The sequence below is a fragment of the Balaenoptera ricei genome, chromosome 11 (assembly GCF_028023285.1).
Source record: "Balaenoptera ricei isolate mBalRic1 chromosome 11, mBalRic1.hap2, whole genome shotgun sequence".
In the NCBI taxonomy this organism is placed as follows: domain Eukaryota; kingdom Metazoa; phylum Chordata; class Mammalia; order Artiodactyla; family Balaenopteridae; genus Balaenoptera; species Balaenoptera ricei.
In genome coordinates this window covers 34,350,252-34,365,603 of record NC_082649.1, presented here as the reverse complement: position 1 = coordinate 34,365,603, position 15,352 = coordinate 34,350,252, and the positions used below count along the sequence as shown (strand labels likewise).

General features: G+C 39.4%; 1 protein-coding gene across 1 annotated transcript in view; it reads left to right on the top strand.

Annotated features, from left to right (window-relative positions):
• Window positions 1–11,088, top strand: part of LOC132374704 (adenylate cyclase type 10-like) — a 39,843-nt gene extending 28,755 nt beyond the window's left edge. Inside the window, 12 exon segments of the mRNA XM_059938728.1 lie at window positions 351–414; window positions 1,600–1,819; window positions 2,161–2,286; window positions 4,618–4,790; window positions 5,344–5,500; window positions 6,899–7,103; window positions 7,193–7,289; window positions 7,742–7,860; window positions 8,141–8,258; window positions 8,875–9,073; window positions 9,594–9,801; window positions 10,323–11,088. Of these exon segments, the coding sequence (XP_059794711.1) occupies window positions 351–414; window positions 1,600–1,819; window positions 2,161–2,286; window positions 4,618–4,790; window positions 5,344–5,500; window positions 6,899–7,103; window positions 7,193–7,289; window positions 7,742–7,860; window positions 8,141–8,258; window positions 8,875–9,073; window positions 9,594–9,801; window positions 10,323–10,390 (1,754 nt within the window). The 3' untranslated portion in view covers window positions 10,391–11,088.
• Window positions 11,089–15,352: the final 4,264 nt, after the last annotated feature.

Here is a 15,352-nt window from a genome sequence, read left to right as displayed (position 1 = left end):
TAAATCTGATCTAGATATATTCTTGGATTTCTACTATTAGAATTAGTCATCAAACCAGATGGACACATTCTTTATTCACTTCTTTTGCAAACAGAATTAGGAATTGGTTTGGGAAGTTTGAGAATGAAAGGAGTTACTATTTGAATCACAAATAGTTGCATTTAAGGAAAAAATTAGCACCCTAATCTTGTGTGTAAGGCTAATTTTAAACCTAAACTTATCATTTTTATAATGGGGGAGGCAATTAGGTCCTGAACTAAGCTGCAGTGGAAAGGTAGTCAGGAATTTTAAATATTCTCAGTTAATACAAATATGGGCAATTAAAGATAATCATCTCTTTCCCCCTACAGACAGTTTTCAGTTCCAGACAAAATCACCCAGAAGTCAGGAGGCCTTCACAAGGGAACACTGCAGGTAGATGGAGATGCTGAGAGTGGGCGTGGAGGAGGCCAGGAAGTGAGACACAGATAACCATTAAACTAGGGCACTCACCTTACCTGCAGACAAGGAAGGCATCTGACCACCCAGGAGTAGTGACTCTTGTACTCAGCCCAAAATTCAAGTTAACAGAGAATCAGAAAGGCAATTTTTGATTGTTTGTAGGGAAATTATTTTTTAGTGATTAAGAAAAACTTTATTTAATAGCTCTCAAATGTATTGTACATGTAGCAGATTTTTTTCAGCTATAAATTTGCCTTCTCAATTACTTTTGAGCCCAGATGATATTAAAATGATTTTACATTTCATAACCATGTACCTCCTGGCTTTCCAATGCCTATCTTATCAATTTTACATGTTCCTACCTTGAATTCACCAGCCACTCTCGAGTTTCCTATTATATTTATCCAACCTGATTTCCTTCAGTTTTCAAACAAAAATCTATATTCTACATGAATCACCCCCACACTTATTGTGTCTCTGCTCACACAGTTCTGCTTTTTAAAAATACTCAGTGACATCCACATCCTTCCACTTAACAGAATGTTCACCATCCTTCAAAGCCCTCCTCAGTTCCCACTTTTTTCGATCATTCTGTCTCAGAAAGATCAGACCTCTTTTGGACTCGTGGTGCCTGTAGAAAGTGCATTGGACTAGTAGTCAGAAAGGTGAACTCTAGTTTTGGTTCTACTCAGCTGTGAGGTCATACATAAGTCATTTAACCTCTCTGAGCTTCAATTTCCTCATCTGTAAAAGGGAGGTAATTTTTGCCTACCTGAATGACAGGGTTATTGTAGGATAAGGTGGTGGTGTTGTATAAAATAATATTCAAATATGCCATGATGGAGTTCAAATGTGCTAATAGATAAAGGTATTATTACTTACTGCTTTGTATCATTTTTATGTTTTCATGTAACAGTGTTAGTTTACTCTTCAGGTGTGGTCGTTTCCTTTAGTTTGTGAGGTACTTTGGCTTTGCCATTATAGACCAGGTCCCTGACTTTCAAAACCTTATGGAGCGATGGAGGAGAAAGATAGACATAGAATTAATGAATTATAAAGGAAAGCTTCCTGGACAAAGTGACTTTGAGACCTGGTAATGCCTCAGCAAGAGCGGCTACTGTGTGGCCACTCTCAGCTCTTCATCTTCTCTCCACAAAGAACAGAGGAGGAGTTCCTGGATCAAGTGAACAGGAAACTGGCTCAGACCAGCCCCGAGAAAGACATGTTGACCACGAAGCCCTGCCACTGTAAGGAAGTCCTGAAGTTAGTGCTGTCACCTCTCATCCAGCACTGCCTGCTCATTGGAGAAACCACTTGTGCGTTTTATTACCTGCTGGAGGCTGCCGCTGCCTCCTTGGACCTGTCAGATAATTACATGGTGAGCAAGCTCTGCTCTCTGCCCCTGAGCTGAGCCCTATGACTAGGGGAATTTGATAGGGATTTCTTACCATCCAGTAACTTGCAATGAAAAGTGGAGGAAAGTGGGAGAGAGAAAGGAGCTGTAATGGGTCTAGGAGAAAATATGAAGTGGGAGTGAAGGAGCACCATGTGCTGCCAGCCCTGCCCCAACTCCTGCACACACAGTCCAGCTCCCCATTTCTAACTAAATCCTGCCCCAGTTCAAATTTATCATAACCTTGATCTAGCCCTCGCCCCAGTCACACGCTTAGCAACATCTAAATCCTAATCCAGTTTCTCCATCCCTTGTCTTGTTTGGAGGCCTTCCTTTATTTGAGGAAGGCAAGCAGCCTTCTGGGCCAACCCTCAGCATTCTCGTTTTTTAAAAAGCACAAGGTGAAGATCTCTCAGTTTGAGGAGGCCACTTTCTGCTGTCTTCGGTCAGAGGTGAGGGCAGGGGGTAACCTTGAAGTTTGGGTTGTTTCTCCTTGAGGAATATCCTGTTACTGCCTTTAAAATCTCTTTTTTTGTGTGCAATTATAAATGTGATTCAAATTCAAAGCAGAAATACATGTAGAAAGTCAAAGAGCGCTTACTAATCCCATGTCACCCCCAGCATAGTTAATAATTGGTGTGAATTCCACCAGCTATACACACATAGTCATATCATTATTGTTTTCCATTATTTTAAAAATAGAATAATTCTACATTGTCTTTTTTCTGCATCTGGCTTTTATTCTTAAAAATACAGATTGAACATATTTGCATATTGGCATACATCCAATCATAGTTACAGGTGCCAAGTACTACGTTATATCCATATTTACTTAACCATTCCATTCTTCATGTACATTTAGGTTGTCTCTAATTTGGGGTTATTATAAACATTTCTACAGTGAATATTTTTGTAAATATCTCTTTATTCCCTTGTGAGAGTGTTTCTGTAAGAGAAATTTCCAGAGGTGGAAATGCTAAGGCAGACAATATGAATGATTTTACAATTAATAAATATAATGCCAAATTGTCCACTACAGTATTATATGAATTCGAGTTTTTCTCACTTCTTCACATCCTTACCAACATCAGATATTATAAGTCTTCTTTAAATGTTTATTGGTCATTTATTTCTGTGAATTGCCTGTCATGTCCTTTGCTCACTGGAGTGTATATAAACTAATTCAGGGGGATGCAGGGGTGAACAAAATGGGTGAAGGTAAGTCAAAAGGTGTAAATTCTGGGGATGTGATATACAGCATGTGACAGTAGTTAACAATACTGTATTGTATATTTGAAAGTTACTAAGAAAGTAGACCTTAAAAGTTCTCGTCATAAGAAAAAAAGTTGTAACTATATGTGGTGATGGATGTTAATCAAACTTACTGTAGTGATCATTTTCCAGTATATACATATATTGAATCATTATGTTATACACCTAAAACTAATACAATGTTGTATGTCAGTTATCCCTCAATTAAAAAAATCATCACATTGTACACCTTAAAGTTACACAGTGTTATATGTCAAATATATCTCAATAAAGCTAGAAGGAAAAAAAGAACATACATTTCAGAGTCTCTCCCCGCAACCCTACCACTGAGCCACTGTGTCCTCTCTTTATGTATTCTACCAGAGGGGCTCAGCATACATAAATGTATATAATCTTTCCCCTTCCTTTGTTATATACAAATAGGAGCTCTCTATACTCCATTCCACATCTTGTTTTAAAAATAAATAAATAAATATACCTTGTAGATCACTGTATATCATTTATAACAAATTTCCCCAGGGAATGAGATTTGTATATCAAATAGAAACTCTGGGGAAAGCATGCCATGAGACATTCCATTTTCAAAGGACAAATAGGGGTAAACTTACTTATTCTGTATGAATAACTCATAACAGCAACTTCCCCCAGCCTCATTACTGTTAAATCCAACAGAACAAAATGTGTTGGAATGATTATCAGTTTATAAATGATGACTTCATAAAACCATGGGGGATGTTTTGTTAGAGAGCCGAGCTTTAAGATAAAATAAATAAATAAATAAATAAAAACTAGTTTTCAATGTGAACCTTAAGATAACCTTGGTTAGGAGAGTAAACCTAATGTGTATAATGCCTTTGAACACCAAAGGGAATGTTAAGAGTTGTCCAAGGTATTGCATTATTTGTGTTTCAACCAAAAGGTCTTTGGAGCAAAGTTAAATAATTATTTCTTTCCCTTTATAAGAAAGAATTATTGTGCAGTCTTCCTAAGATTTTTCAGAAATTACCATAGACTTTATCATTTTCTTGGAGGATTTAGCCACAGAACATGCAGGTATATGATAACCTCAAGGTAGTTCCTCAGATCCTACCCTCAAATGCACTATGGTGGTACAACTTGTTTATGAAGAGGGATACGGGATTTGGTGATATCTCAGATGCTTTCCATGGCATCTGAAGCATCTCAGTCTCTGCCCAAATGATAATCCCATCTGAGTCTAGGAGCATCACTTTCTAAATCATAGCCTTCCTCTACTACTCACTGACAAATGTGTGGGAGATGAGAAAGGAGAGTGCTTTCTCTGTAATTCTGTTTTCTCACTCCTTTACTTGGCTCGTGGCCCTACTGGTGCCTGGTAGCGTGGCCAGACTCTGCTCCAACTCAGCTCACTCTAGCACCTCAAGGGCCCCAAGTACACATTCCAAAATAAAAGCCAGTGTGTTACATCTAGAACCTTGTCCTTAATATTCTTCCCACATTTACATTACTGTTTCTCATTTTACCGTCTCCAGGTCTGTTTCAACATGGGACAGATCACCTTGGCCAAAAAATTGGCTAGGCAAGCCCTTCGTCTGCTGAAAAGGAATTTCCCTTGGACCTGGTTTGGTGTCATTTTCCAAACATTCCTAGAGAAATGCTGGCGTTCCTGTTCCCTGAGCCAATCCCCAGACAATCCTAGTGAGAAGTGAGAAGCCTAGCCAACTTGTCCTGTTTCCATTTAGGGCCACAGAGAACTAAACTACGACCCAGCCTGGAGTTTTGCCTATTTGACTATAAAGACTGCTCTTTTTACAGCCAATTCATTGTAGCTGAATGAGGACTTCTTTTGTTTTTGGAGTATGGTATTATCCTGTGTCTTTCAAATAAAGATACATATATGTGTATTGTGTGTACACATACACATATATGGCAACTTAATATCAATATTATTTCTCTGATATATATACACATAATACTAAATTGCTACCTGGTTATTGAGCTATAATAATTTATAGGAAATGTATTCAACCAAAAGAGCAATTCAAAGAATGAAACCTTTTTTAAAAAACCTCTTTGAAAACTTTTTCTCTGGTCGAGAGGGATGAATTTAAAAGGCATATTGGGTTAGAAGTAGTGGGATCCCAGGAACCTTTCTGAGTCTGAAAGTCTGGGTGAGTAGACTCAGATTTCTTGTGGGGAAGGATAGCGGACACTGGTGAAGAGTAAGGGCACACTAACCACCCTTTGTTTCACACCAGTAAGAAGAAGCTGGCAATCCTGCAGCAGCAGATGCAATGCCTCTCCCTGCTCTGGCAGCTCTACAACATGGAGGCCACAGCCAGCAGCCACAGGTTTGCCTACCTGGCCACTCTTATGCAGGAGAATTCAGCCAAGGAGTCTGCCAGTGAAGCCCAGGTAAGCCAGCCCTTGGTTTACCTCTGTCCTCACGCAGAAACCTAAAATGCTAGGGGGAGAGACTCTGCCAAGTCCCTGGTTAAGTGTGATTCCACCATAACCCAGACTTAGCGGGACACCACTGATTTGGGTTTGAGCAGGGTTTTCAATTTGCAGTTTATAGATGGGCTTCCAGGTACGAAGCTATCTATGAACTCTCTGAAATGAATGTTGATTTGTGTGTGTGTTCAAAAGAGCATTTGGGGAGTGATAGGAAGTAGGGAAGGGATCATAGCTTTCATCAGATTCTCAAAGAAGCCAGTGGTCTAAAAAAAGGATCAGAATTGCTGACTTAGGAAAAAAGAAGAAAGGGAAATATGTCTTCCTAATTTTAGTGTCCATCTGTCTATATCTCTCTTTTATCCATTTGTTCAACAAATATTTGACGAACACCTATTCTGTGCCAGGCACTGATCTTGGTTCCAGGGAAACAGATAAGTGAAATATGTCGTACGTTAGGTGATAATAAATACAATGAAGAAAAATTACGTGAAGACCAGAGGACATGGAGTTCTGGGAACTGGCTGCAGGGTGAGGGGTGGGGATGCAATTTTAATAAGATGGTAGGGAAAGCCTTACTGAGCAGGTGGCATGTGGGCAACTATCTGAAGGAGATGAGAAAGTAAGCCACATGGCTATCTGGGAGAAGGGTGGAGAGGAAGAGGGCATAGCGAATGCACACGGCACGCCCTCTGTGTTTGAGGAACAGTGAGGAGGGCAGTGTGACTAGAGGGGAGGGAGGAGAGGTGGAAGAGCCAGGAGATGAGTCAGTCTAGGGAGGGGGATGGGAGATGGTGCAGGCCTTGTAGGCCACTGTAGGGGTTTTGGCTTTTACTCTAAAGAAGGTGGGAAGCTGTTAGTGGTTTCTTAGAAGTGGAGTGACCAAGTCTGCTTATATTTTAATAAGATTATTCTATTGGAAACCTAACGAACACGGTGTTTCAAGAGTGTCATCAGTGATGTCAAATGTGCATGCAACTGATAACAGAGATCTAGGCAGCAGTTCTGAAGAGTTCTAAGGGGCAAGAATCAGAGGACTTAATTAGGGAAAACATAGAAGAGGTGCAGTTTGGCCAGCGTTTTGAAGGGGAAAGTCTTGGATTGGGGAGAAACAAGAGGTGCAGATGGAGAAAGTGGTTTGTTTCAAGAACAGGCAGTGAGAATGATCAAATTAGAAGTGTAGGGGTGAGAAGGAGTGTGTTTTCATAGCTGGAGTTGAGGTGAGTGGTGGGGCCCCCAGGAGTGCTGACTGAGTGAGCAGCAAAGCACGCAGGGGGCTCTTATGCAGGAAAGGGACGAGATGGAGATGCAGCCTGACTGTACAGTCAGAATATTTACCCCATGTTTGTTGCCCTGCAGGTTGTCTCTACCTACGTGGCCCTCTCCCAGTTCTCCCAGAACATGGGTGACAAGGAGAAGTGGCTGCATTGTGAGCAGATGGCCATTCAGAAGAACAGCCTATGTTGGTTCTCCAGGGAGGGATTGTTGGCCACAGCCCAGCTCATGCAGGCCTTGGCCTACACCAAGCTCTGCCTCGGCCATCTTGACTTCTCCATCAGGCTGGGTAATGGGGCCTGACGCTGGTGGGCCTAGGGCTTTTAGAGAGGCCAGGTTCACCTCTAGACCTCACATGATGCTCTTTAACCTCCTTAGGTTTTCAAGCTCGTGAGATATGCAGACACCTCAAGAAACCAGCTCTGGAGAATCTGGTTCTCTCAGTTCTCTTCAGATCTGCATTTCTGAAGAAAAAGTATTAAGATCATTTTCTGTCCTTTGTATTTGTTGCCTTAGAAGGGAGGGTATGATCTTCCAGAGAAGCTTAGAGTGGAGAGGGAGAAACTGTTCCCTCTCCACAGCCAGGACTATCTCTTCTCTAGTCACTCCAGGAAGCATTGTCTTAAGTTTGAGGGGTCAGGAGTAGAAATGCAGAGTCTGAGCTACCAGATATTCCTCTTTTCCCCCATTTTTCTGCAGGGAGGTAGGTAATTGATCAAGACCCTGGAAATTGTCTCAGAGTCATTTTCCCACTTCCGTTGCCTTAGAGACAGGTCTGATCCCAGGCACAGATGCTCTCTATATAAATAGAGTTATGGAGAGGAGATTTAGGGGATTTTAGGCTGCTTTGAAGGTGTAAGATCCCCTCCTCTCCTATACTGTCCTCCCCATTCTCTAGCTGGTCCCAGTGGCTCTGTTTCTCGGCAGATTTGATCTGTGTGTCCATGTGCTGGAGAGTCAGTGGGCGCTCATTGCCCAGGGTCATGATGTCCTTGGCCTGGCCTGCTTCTATTCTGCTTGCTTAGATCTGCTGCTCTATGGAAAAGGTAAATTTGTGCTGGACTCTGCTGTACTCCTGAGGGATTGAGACCTCAGGTGGGGTCCTGGGTTTGGAACATAGGCAGTCATGAGCCTGTCCCTCAGGCATGGCCTCTGCTCCTGGCTTCTGGTTCCTTAAGGTCTAGGAACCACGTTGTGATTCAGGGATGTCTGCCTTTCAGGGATGTCTGCCTTTCAGGTGCTGTCTCCTCCCCTGTACCACACACCTTCTATACCACTTCCTACATGGACAACTTATACTAACTTGGTTACTTTCTCTGTCCACAGGATGGCTGTGTCGGCCCTTTGGGGAATGTCTGCATTTCATTCAACATTACGAGCACAGCTGCATTCTAAATTCTCAGAGCAATGTCATGCTGGGGGTCCACTCCTCTCTGGCCATGTGGTAATGTGGGGTACCAACGTGTTACTCAGGGCTGTGGGAAAGGGTAGAAATTTGAAGACACCATGAACTCATTTAAACTATTGCCTTTTGCCCTCCCAGGCAGGACTGTTCCACATCTCCAACCCACTTCTTTGTTTTTGGGTTTTTTTAATAAATTTATTTATTTTATTTATTTATTTTTGGCTGTGTTGGGTCTTCGTTGCTGCGCGCGGGCTTTCTCTAGTTGCAGCGAGTGGGGGCTACTCTTCATTACAGTGTGTGGGCTTCTCATTGCGGCGGCTTCTCTCATCCAACCCACTTCTAAAAACCATTCACCTCCCATTTACCCCCCATCTTATTTGTAGGGTTCTTCTTGTCCCTTAACAGGTTTGGGCTTATAGATTAAGGGTTTGGTTTAGAGTTACATTTAAGTGCAAGATAACCCATGGCAAGGCTGAATATCATTGGTTTCCTTTTAAGTCTCCTTACATGTGAGTTAGTAGCCTTGGCCACTTACCAGAATCACAATTCTGACTGTCCAGGAGATCTTAGAGCCTTAAAAAATTGACAGTTCTATGAAAGAGCCATGGTTGGTAAGCAGGGGAGAGAGCTGAGAGCTGTGATTCTTCCCTTTCAGGTTTGCCCAGGACTCACAGTGGAAGCTATTTGAGCACCACTTCTCCAAGGCTCGCCAGTTGGTGAAAAGAACCAATGCCTCACTATTTGGTTCACATGGCTTTGTCCGATTCCTAGAGTGCCATGTGCTAATGTTACAGAAGATGCCAGAGGGTGTCTTCGCGCATACTCCCTCAGAGACTCCCCGCCAAACCCTCAAGGTACCTGTCTCCGTTACCCTTCAACTAACACCTAAGTTATGGTACTCTTTCTGCCACCTGCATCTCTCCCTTACTCTTCTCCTTGCTGCCTCTGTCTCTTTTTCCCCCTTGAACCCTTTTTTTACTCCACCTAGAAAGTCTTTCCACCTACCTCATGTATCCTCCCAGATATTCTTGCATGGTCAGGACTGGATTCCTTAACTTTCTGGATTTGCACAGCTACTACCCAGTACCATTAAAATGTTAACACTTAGCCCTTCTCAATGGACCACTGTGGCTCAGTCTATAGTTTGACACATCTCCCTGCATCCCTGCCTTCTGAGTCTAAAACATTCCAGTTCCTCTGTATCTCAAAACAGACTTTCTGGGCCTACTTTACCATCTGGGCGTACTTTACTCCTTTCTGTTACCCCAGCCCTGAGTGAGTATGCTGAGTGGGGACTGCTGTAAGTTCTGATGGAGTGGAGTGGAGGAAAGAAGGTACTAATCCCTGAGCTAATAGACCTTCGCTTCCTTTCAGTACTTCAAGGAGTTCTTCTCTCGATGTGTGACCTGCCCTGTCTATCACCAGTGGGCCTCTGAGCTTAAAGCCTCTGTAATGAGATATGGAAAGAGAGAGTCCATGTCCTTGACTAACATCATCAGACCTTTTGACACCTGCTTGACCAGGATTTGGATAGAGGGAGAATTCCTGGAGGAAAATAACTCCTTTGAAGGAAATTTGCAGAGTAAGCATTCCTTCCTGGAACCCTTGTCTGAGAGACATAAAGAACAGTCTCAGATTCTTACTCACAAGCAGTCAAAGACTGTACCTCCAAATAAGAAGGGACATACAGATATTAGGATTAGTCCTTGTTCCAGAGGTAATTGTCCTTCTCTCACAGTGCCGGACCCAGCCTAGACAGAGACCCCTTATATTGTTCAACAGTGTAAGAGCCTCTCTTGGCCCTTTGTTTCAGCATCTATAACCCTTAGGCATAGGAAGTTCCTCCTTGGTCCCAGCTTAAACAAATAGATTGTTCCCTTGGAGTAGCTGGATGGTCACTAAGGGAGAAAGAAGGCCTTAGAAACCACAATGTAATGTCTGTGAAGGTAAATGATAAGATATGGGCAAGTAAAAGAGAGGAAAGAATATAGTTTCTTGCTTTAGGGCCCAGCAAATCTCCTCCTATTCCAGGCCATGAGTTAAATTTGCAATTGCTGAGGAAATTCCTTGTGTTTGTATTACTCTTTATGTTCCTATTTTCAGGATTTGTCAGAGTGGCTGATGTCAAGGAGAATAAAGATGAAGAAGAAATTCAAGAATGTATATGTTAAAACAAAAATCATCTGAAGGGACCATGATTCTTTTATTACATGTAATACAAAGATATGCCCCCAAGTCTCCTTTTTAAGATACTGTATAGTATACATATTAAATATGCTAGCCTTTATCTATATCTTTGTCAAAATAAAAGCCTGTGTTTCTAAAGCATGAAACTTAGATCTTTCTTAACTCTTAACAGTCATGAATGCAACTATGGCAGAAATTAGAATCAGAGCTAGACCGGAGGCCAGGGAGGCTTTGAGATGAACTGATTCCATCTTATATAATAAGGTGAGATCCATTAACATAATCTTTTCAAGGTTCTTCCATGTTGTAGAATTCCTCTTTGTGGCTGAATAACATTCCTTTTTATGGATATGCCACATTTTGTTTATCCATTTATGAGCTAATGGATATTTGGGTTGTTTCCACTTTTTGGTTATTATGAATAATGCTACGATAAATATTTGTGTACAGGTTTTTGTATGAACATATGTTTTTAGTTCTCTTCAGTGTATACCTAGGAACGGAATTGTTGGGTCATACAGAAACTCTCTGTTTAACTCTTTAAGGAACTGTCAAATTGTTCTCCAAAGTTGCTGTACCATTTACATTCCCACCAGCAATGTGTAAGGATTCCAGTTTTTCACATCTTCACAAACAATTGTTATTATTCGTTTTTTTGATTATAGCCATTCTAGTGATTGTGAAGTGGTATCTCATTGTGGTGTTGATTTGCATTTCCTTAATGACTAATGATGTTGATCATTTTTTTATGAGCTTATTGGCCACTTGTATATCTTCTTGGAGAAATGTCTATTCAAATCCTCTGTCCATTTGTTGTTGGAATATTTGCCTTTTTGTTGAGCTTGAAGAGTTTCTTATATATTCTGGATACTAGACCCTTACCAGATTTGATTTACAAATATTTTCTCTCATTCTGTAAATTGTCTTTTCACATTCATGATGGTACTCTTTTGCAGCACAAAAGTGTTTTGTTTTGATGAAGTCCAGTTTATCTGTTTTGTTTTTGTTTTTTGGTTGCTTGTGCTTTGGTATCATATCTTAGAAACCATTGCCAATCTTTGGCCACAAAGATTTTTTTTCTCTGTTCTCTTCTAAGAGTTTTATAGTTTTAGCTTTTATTTAGGTCTTTGATTATTTTGAGTTAATTTTTGCATATAATGAATGGTAAGTTTCCAAATTCATTCTTTTGCATGTGGATATGCACTTTCTCAGCACCACTTACTGAAAAGACTATTCTTTCCCCCATTTAAATGACTGAACACTCTTGTTGATGTATGGTTTTATTAGATGTATGGGTTTATTTCTGAACTCTCAATTTTATTCCGTTGGCCTATGTGTCTATCCTTATGCCAGTACACACAGTACTGATTATTGCAGCTTTGTAGTAAGTTTTAAAATCAGGAGGTGTGAGTCTTCCAACTTTATTATTCATTTTCAAGATTGTTTTGGCTATTCTGGGTCCCTTGCATTTCCATATGACTTTTAGATCAGCTTGTTATCTTCCACAGTTTCCACAAAAAAGGAGAGCTGTAATTTTGATAGAGATTATGTTGAATCTATAAATCAATTTGCAGAGAATTGCTGTCTTAGCAATATTAAGTTTTCTGATCCATGAAGGTGGCATATCTTTTCCATATATGTAGGTCTTCTTTAATTTCTTTCAGTGATGTTTTGTAGTTTTTAATGCACAAGTCCTACACCTCTTTTGTTAAGTTTATACCTAAATAATTTTATTATTCTTGGTACTATTATAAATGGAATTGTTTTCCTAATTTCATTTTGGGTTGTTCATTGCTAAGGTATAGAAATAAAACTGATTTTTGCATATTGGTTTTGTATCCTGAAACTTTGCTGAATTCATTTGTTAGCTCAAAGTTTTTTTGGTTTGGGTGCACTCCTTAGCATTTTCTATATACAAGATCATGTTATCTGCGAATAGAAATAATGTTACTTCTTCCTTTCCAATCTGGATGCCTTTTATTTCTTTTTCTTGCCTAATTGCACTTGCTAGATACTACAGTACAATGTTGAATAAAAGTGACAAGAGTGGACATGCTTGTCTTGTTCTCAACTGTAGGGGGAAAGTTTTTAGTTTTTTACCTTTAAGTATGATGTTAGCTGTGAATTTTTTATACATGCTCTTTATCAGGTTCACGAAATCCCATACTATTCCTAGTTTGTTGAGTGTTTTTATCATGATAGAGTGTTGGGTTTTGTCAAATGCTTTTTCCGTCACCCATTGAAGTGATCATGTGGTTTGGGGTTTTTTTTCTATTAATATGGTGTATCGTATTGATTTTCAAATGTAGAACCAACCTTGCATTCCTAGAATAACTCTCGCTTTGTCATGGTGTATAATCCTTTCTATTTGTTCCTAGGTCCTATTTGCTAGTGTTTTGTTGAAGATTTTTGCATCTACATTCATAAGGAATGTTGATCTGTAGTTTTCTTGTGATCTCTTTGTCTGGTTTTTGTATCAAAGTAAAACTGGCCTCATAGAATGAGTTGGGAGGTATTCCTTCCTCTTCTGTTTTTTGGAAGAGTTTGTGAAGGATTGATTTTAAAATTCTTTCAGTGTTTGGTAGAACTCACCAGTGAAGCCATCTGGGCATGGGCTTCCCTTTTGGGAAGTTATTTGATTACTAATTAAACCTCTTTACTTGGTATACGTCTATTCAGATTTTCTATTTCTTCCTAAGTCAGTGTCAGTAGTTTGTGTCTTTCTAGGAATTTGTCCATTTCATCTAAGTTACCTAATTTGTTGGTATACAGTTGTTCATAATATTTCTTATAATCCTTTTTATTTCATAAGGTCAGTAGTTCTCCTTCCACTTTCATTCCTGATTTAGTAATTTGAGTCGTCTTCTCTTTGTTTCTTGTCCAGTCTAGCTAAGGTTTGTAAATTTTGTTGATCTGGTCAAAGAACAACTCTTGGTTTTGCTGATTTTTTTCTATTGTTTTTCTGTTCTCTATTTCATTTATTTCTGCTCTAATTTTTATTATTTCCTTCCTTCTACTTGCTTTGAGTTTAGTTTGCTCTTCTGTTTCTAGTTTCTTCAGGTGGAAAGTTAGGTTGTTAATTTGAGATCTTTCTTCTTTTTTTTTTTTTTTTTTTATATAGGTATTTACTGTTATAAATTTCCCTCTAAGCACTGACTTTGCTGAATCACCTCTAAGTTTTGGTATGTTGTGAAATTATTTTCATTCATTTCAAAGTATTTCTAATTTCTCTTGTGATTTCTTTTTCCTGTTTGTTATTTAGGAGTGAGTTGTTTAATTTCCACATATTTGTGAGTTTCCGAAATTTACTTCTGTTATTGACTTCTAATTTCATACCATTATGGTCAGAAAACATACTTTGTATGATTTCAATCCTTTTAAATTTATTTAGACTTGATTATGGTCAAATATATGGTCTGTCCTGGAGACTGTTACATGTATACTTGAGAAGAATGTGTATTCTGCTGTTGTTGGGTGGAGTGTTCTATAGGTATCTGTGAGGTCTAGTTGGTTTATAGTGTTGTTCATGTCTACTCTTTCCTTGCGATCTTCCACCTACTTGTCCTATCATTTTTGAAAGTGGAATATTGAAGTCTACAACCATTACTCTTTATTTCTCCCTTCAGTTCTATCAGTTTTTGCTGTATTTTGAAACTCCGTTGTTAGGTACCCATATGTTTATCATCGTTATATCTTCTTAATGGGTTGAGTCTTTTATCATTATAGAATGTCCTTTCTTTATCACTAGTAACAATTTTGTCCTAAAGTCTATTTTGTCTGATATTAGTATAGCTACTCCAGTGCTTTATAGCTAGTTTGCATGATTTATGTTTTTCCATTCTTTTACTTTCAGCCAACTTGTGTTTTTCAATCTAAAGTTTGTCTCCTTGAGACAGCATATAGTTGGATCATGTGTTTTTTAATCCATTCTGCCATCTCTGCCTTTTAATTGGAATGTTTAATCTATTTACATTCAGTATAATTACTGGTAAGGTAAGATTTATGTCTTCCATCTTGTTATTTGTTTTCTACTTGTCTTATGTCTTTTTTTCTCCTCTATTCCTTCACTGTCTTTTGTTATATTAAATGAGTTAAGTTTAATTCCCTTGTCATCTCTTTTACTATATAATTTGTGTTATTTTCTTGCTGTAGGGATTACAGTTAGCATTTTAATTTAAAACAATCTAGTTCAGATTAATACCAACTTAATTTCAATAATATACAAAAACTGATACTATGTAGCCCCATTCCCTCCCCCCTTCTTCATATTGTTATTGTCATAAAAGTTACATCTTAATAAATGGTGTACCCATCAACACAGGTATATAATTATTGCTTAATGAAGTTGTCTTTTAAATCAAATAGGGGCAGGGGAAAGCCATTTTTCTTGAGTAAATACTCCTTGGATTGATGCAAGCCATTGGTTAATTTCCAGAGTTCTGAAAAAGTTAATTCTGTTTTTGCCAGTTTTCTTATTTCTTTTATGGAGGAGAGAATTTTCAGATTTCTCTAACCACTTTCTTTTAAAATCACTCTCAATGTACTTTTTTTTTTTTTAATTAATTAATTTATTTATTTTTGGCTGTGTTGGGTCTTCATTTCTGTGCGAGGGCTTTCTCTAGTTGTGGCAATTGGGGGCCACTCTTCATCGTGGTGCATGGGCCTCTCACTATCGCGGCCTCTCTTGTTGCGGAGCACAGGCTCCAGACGCGCAGGCTCAGTAGTTTTGGCTCACGGGCCTAGTTGCTCCACGGCATGTGGGATCTTCCCAGACCAGGGCTCGAACCCATGTCCCCTGCATTGGCAGGCAGATTCTCAACCACTGCGCCACCAGGGAAGCCCTCAATGTACTTTTAATTTGTATTTCCCTTAGATGAAGTTAAACATCTTTATTATGTTTATATTTCATTTTGTGTGAGCTATAGGTATGTATCCTGTGACTGTAT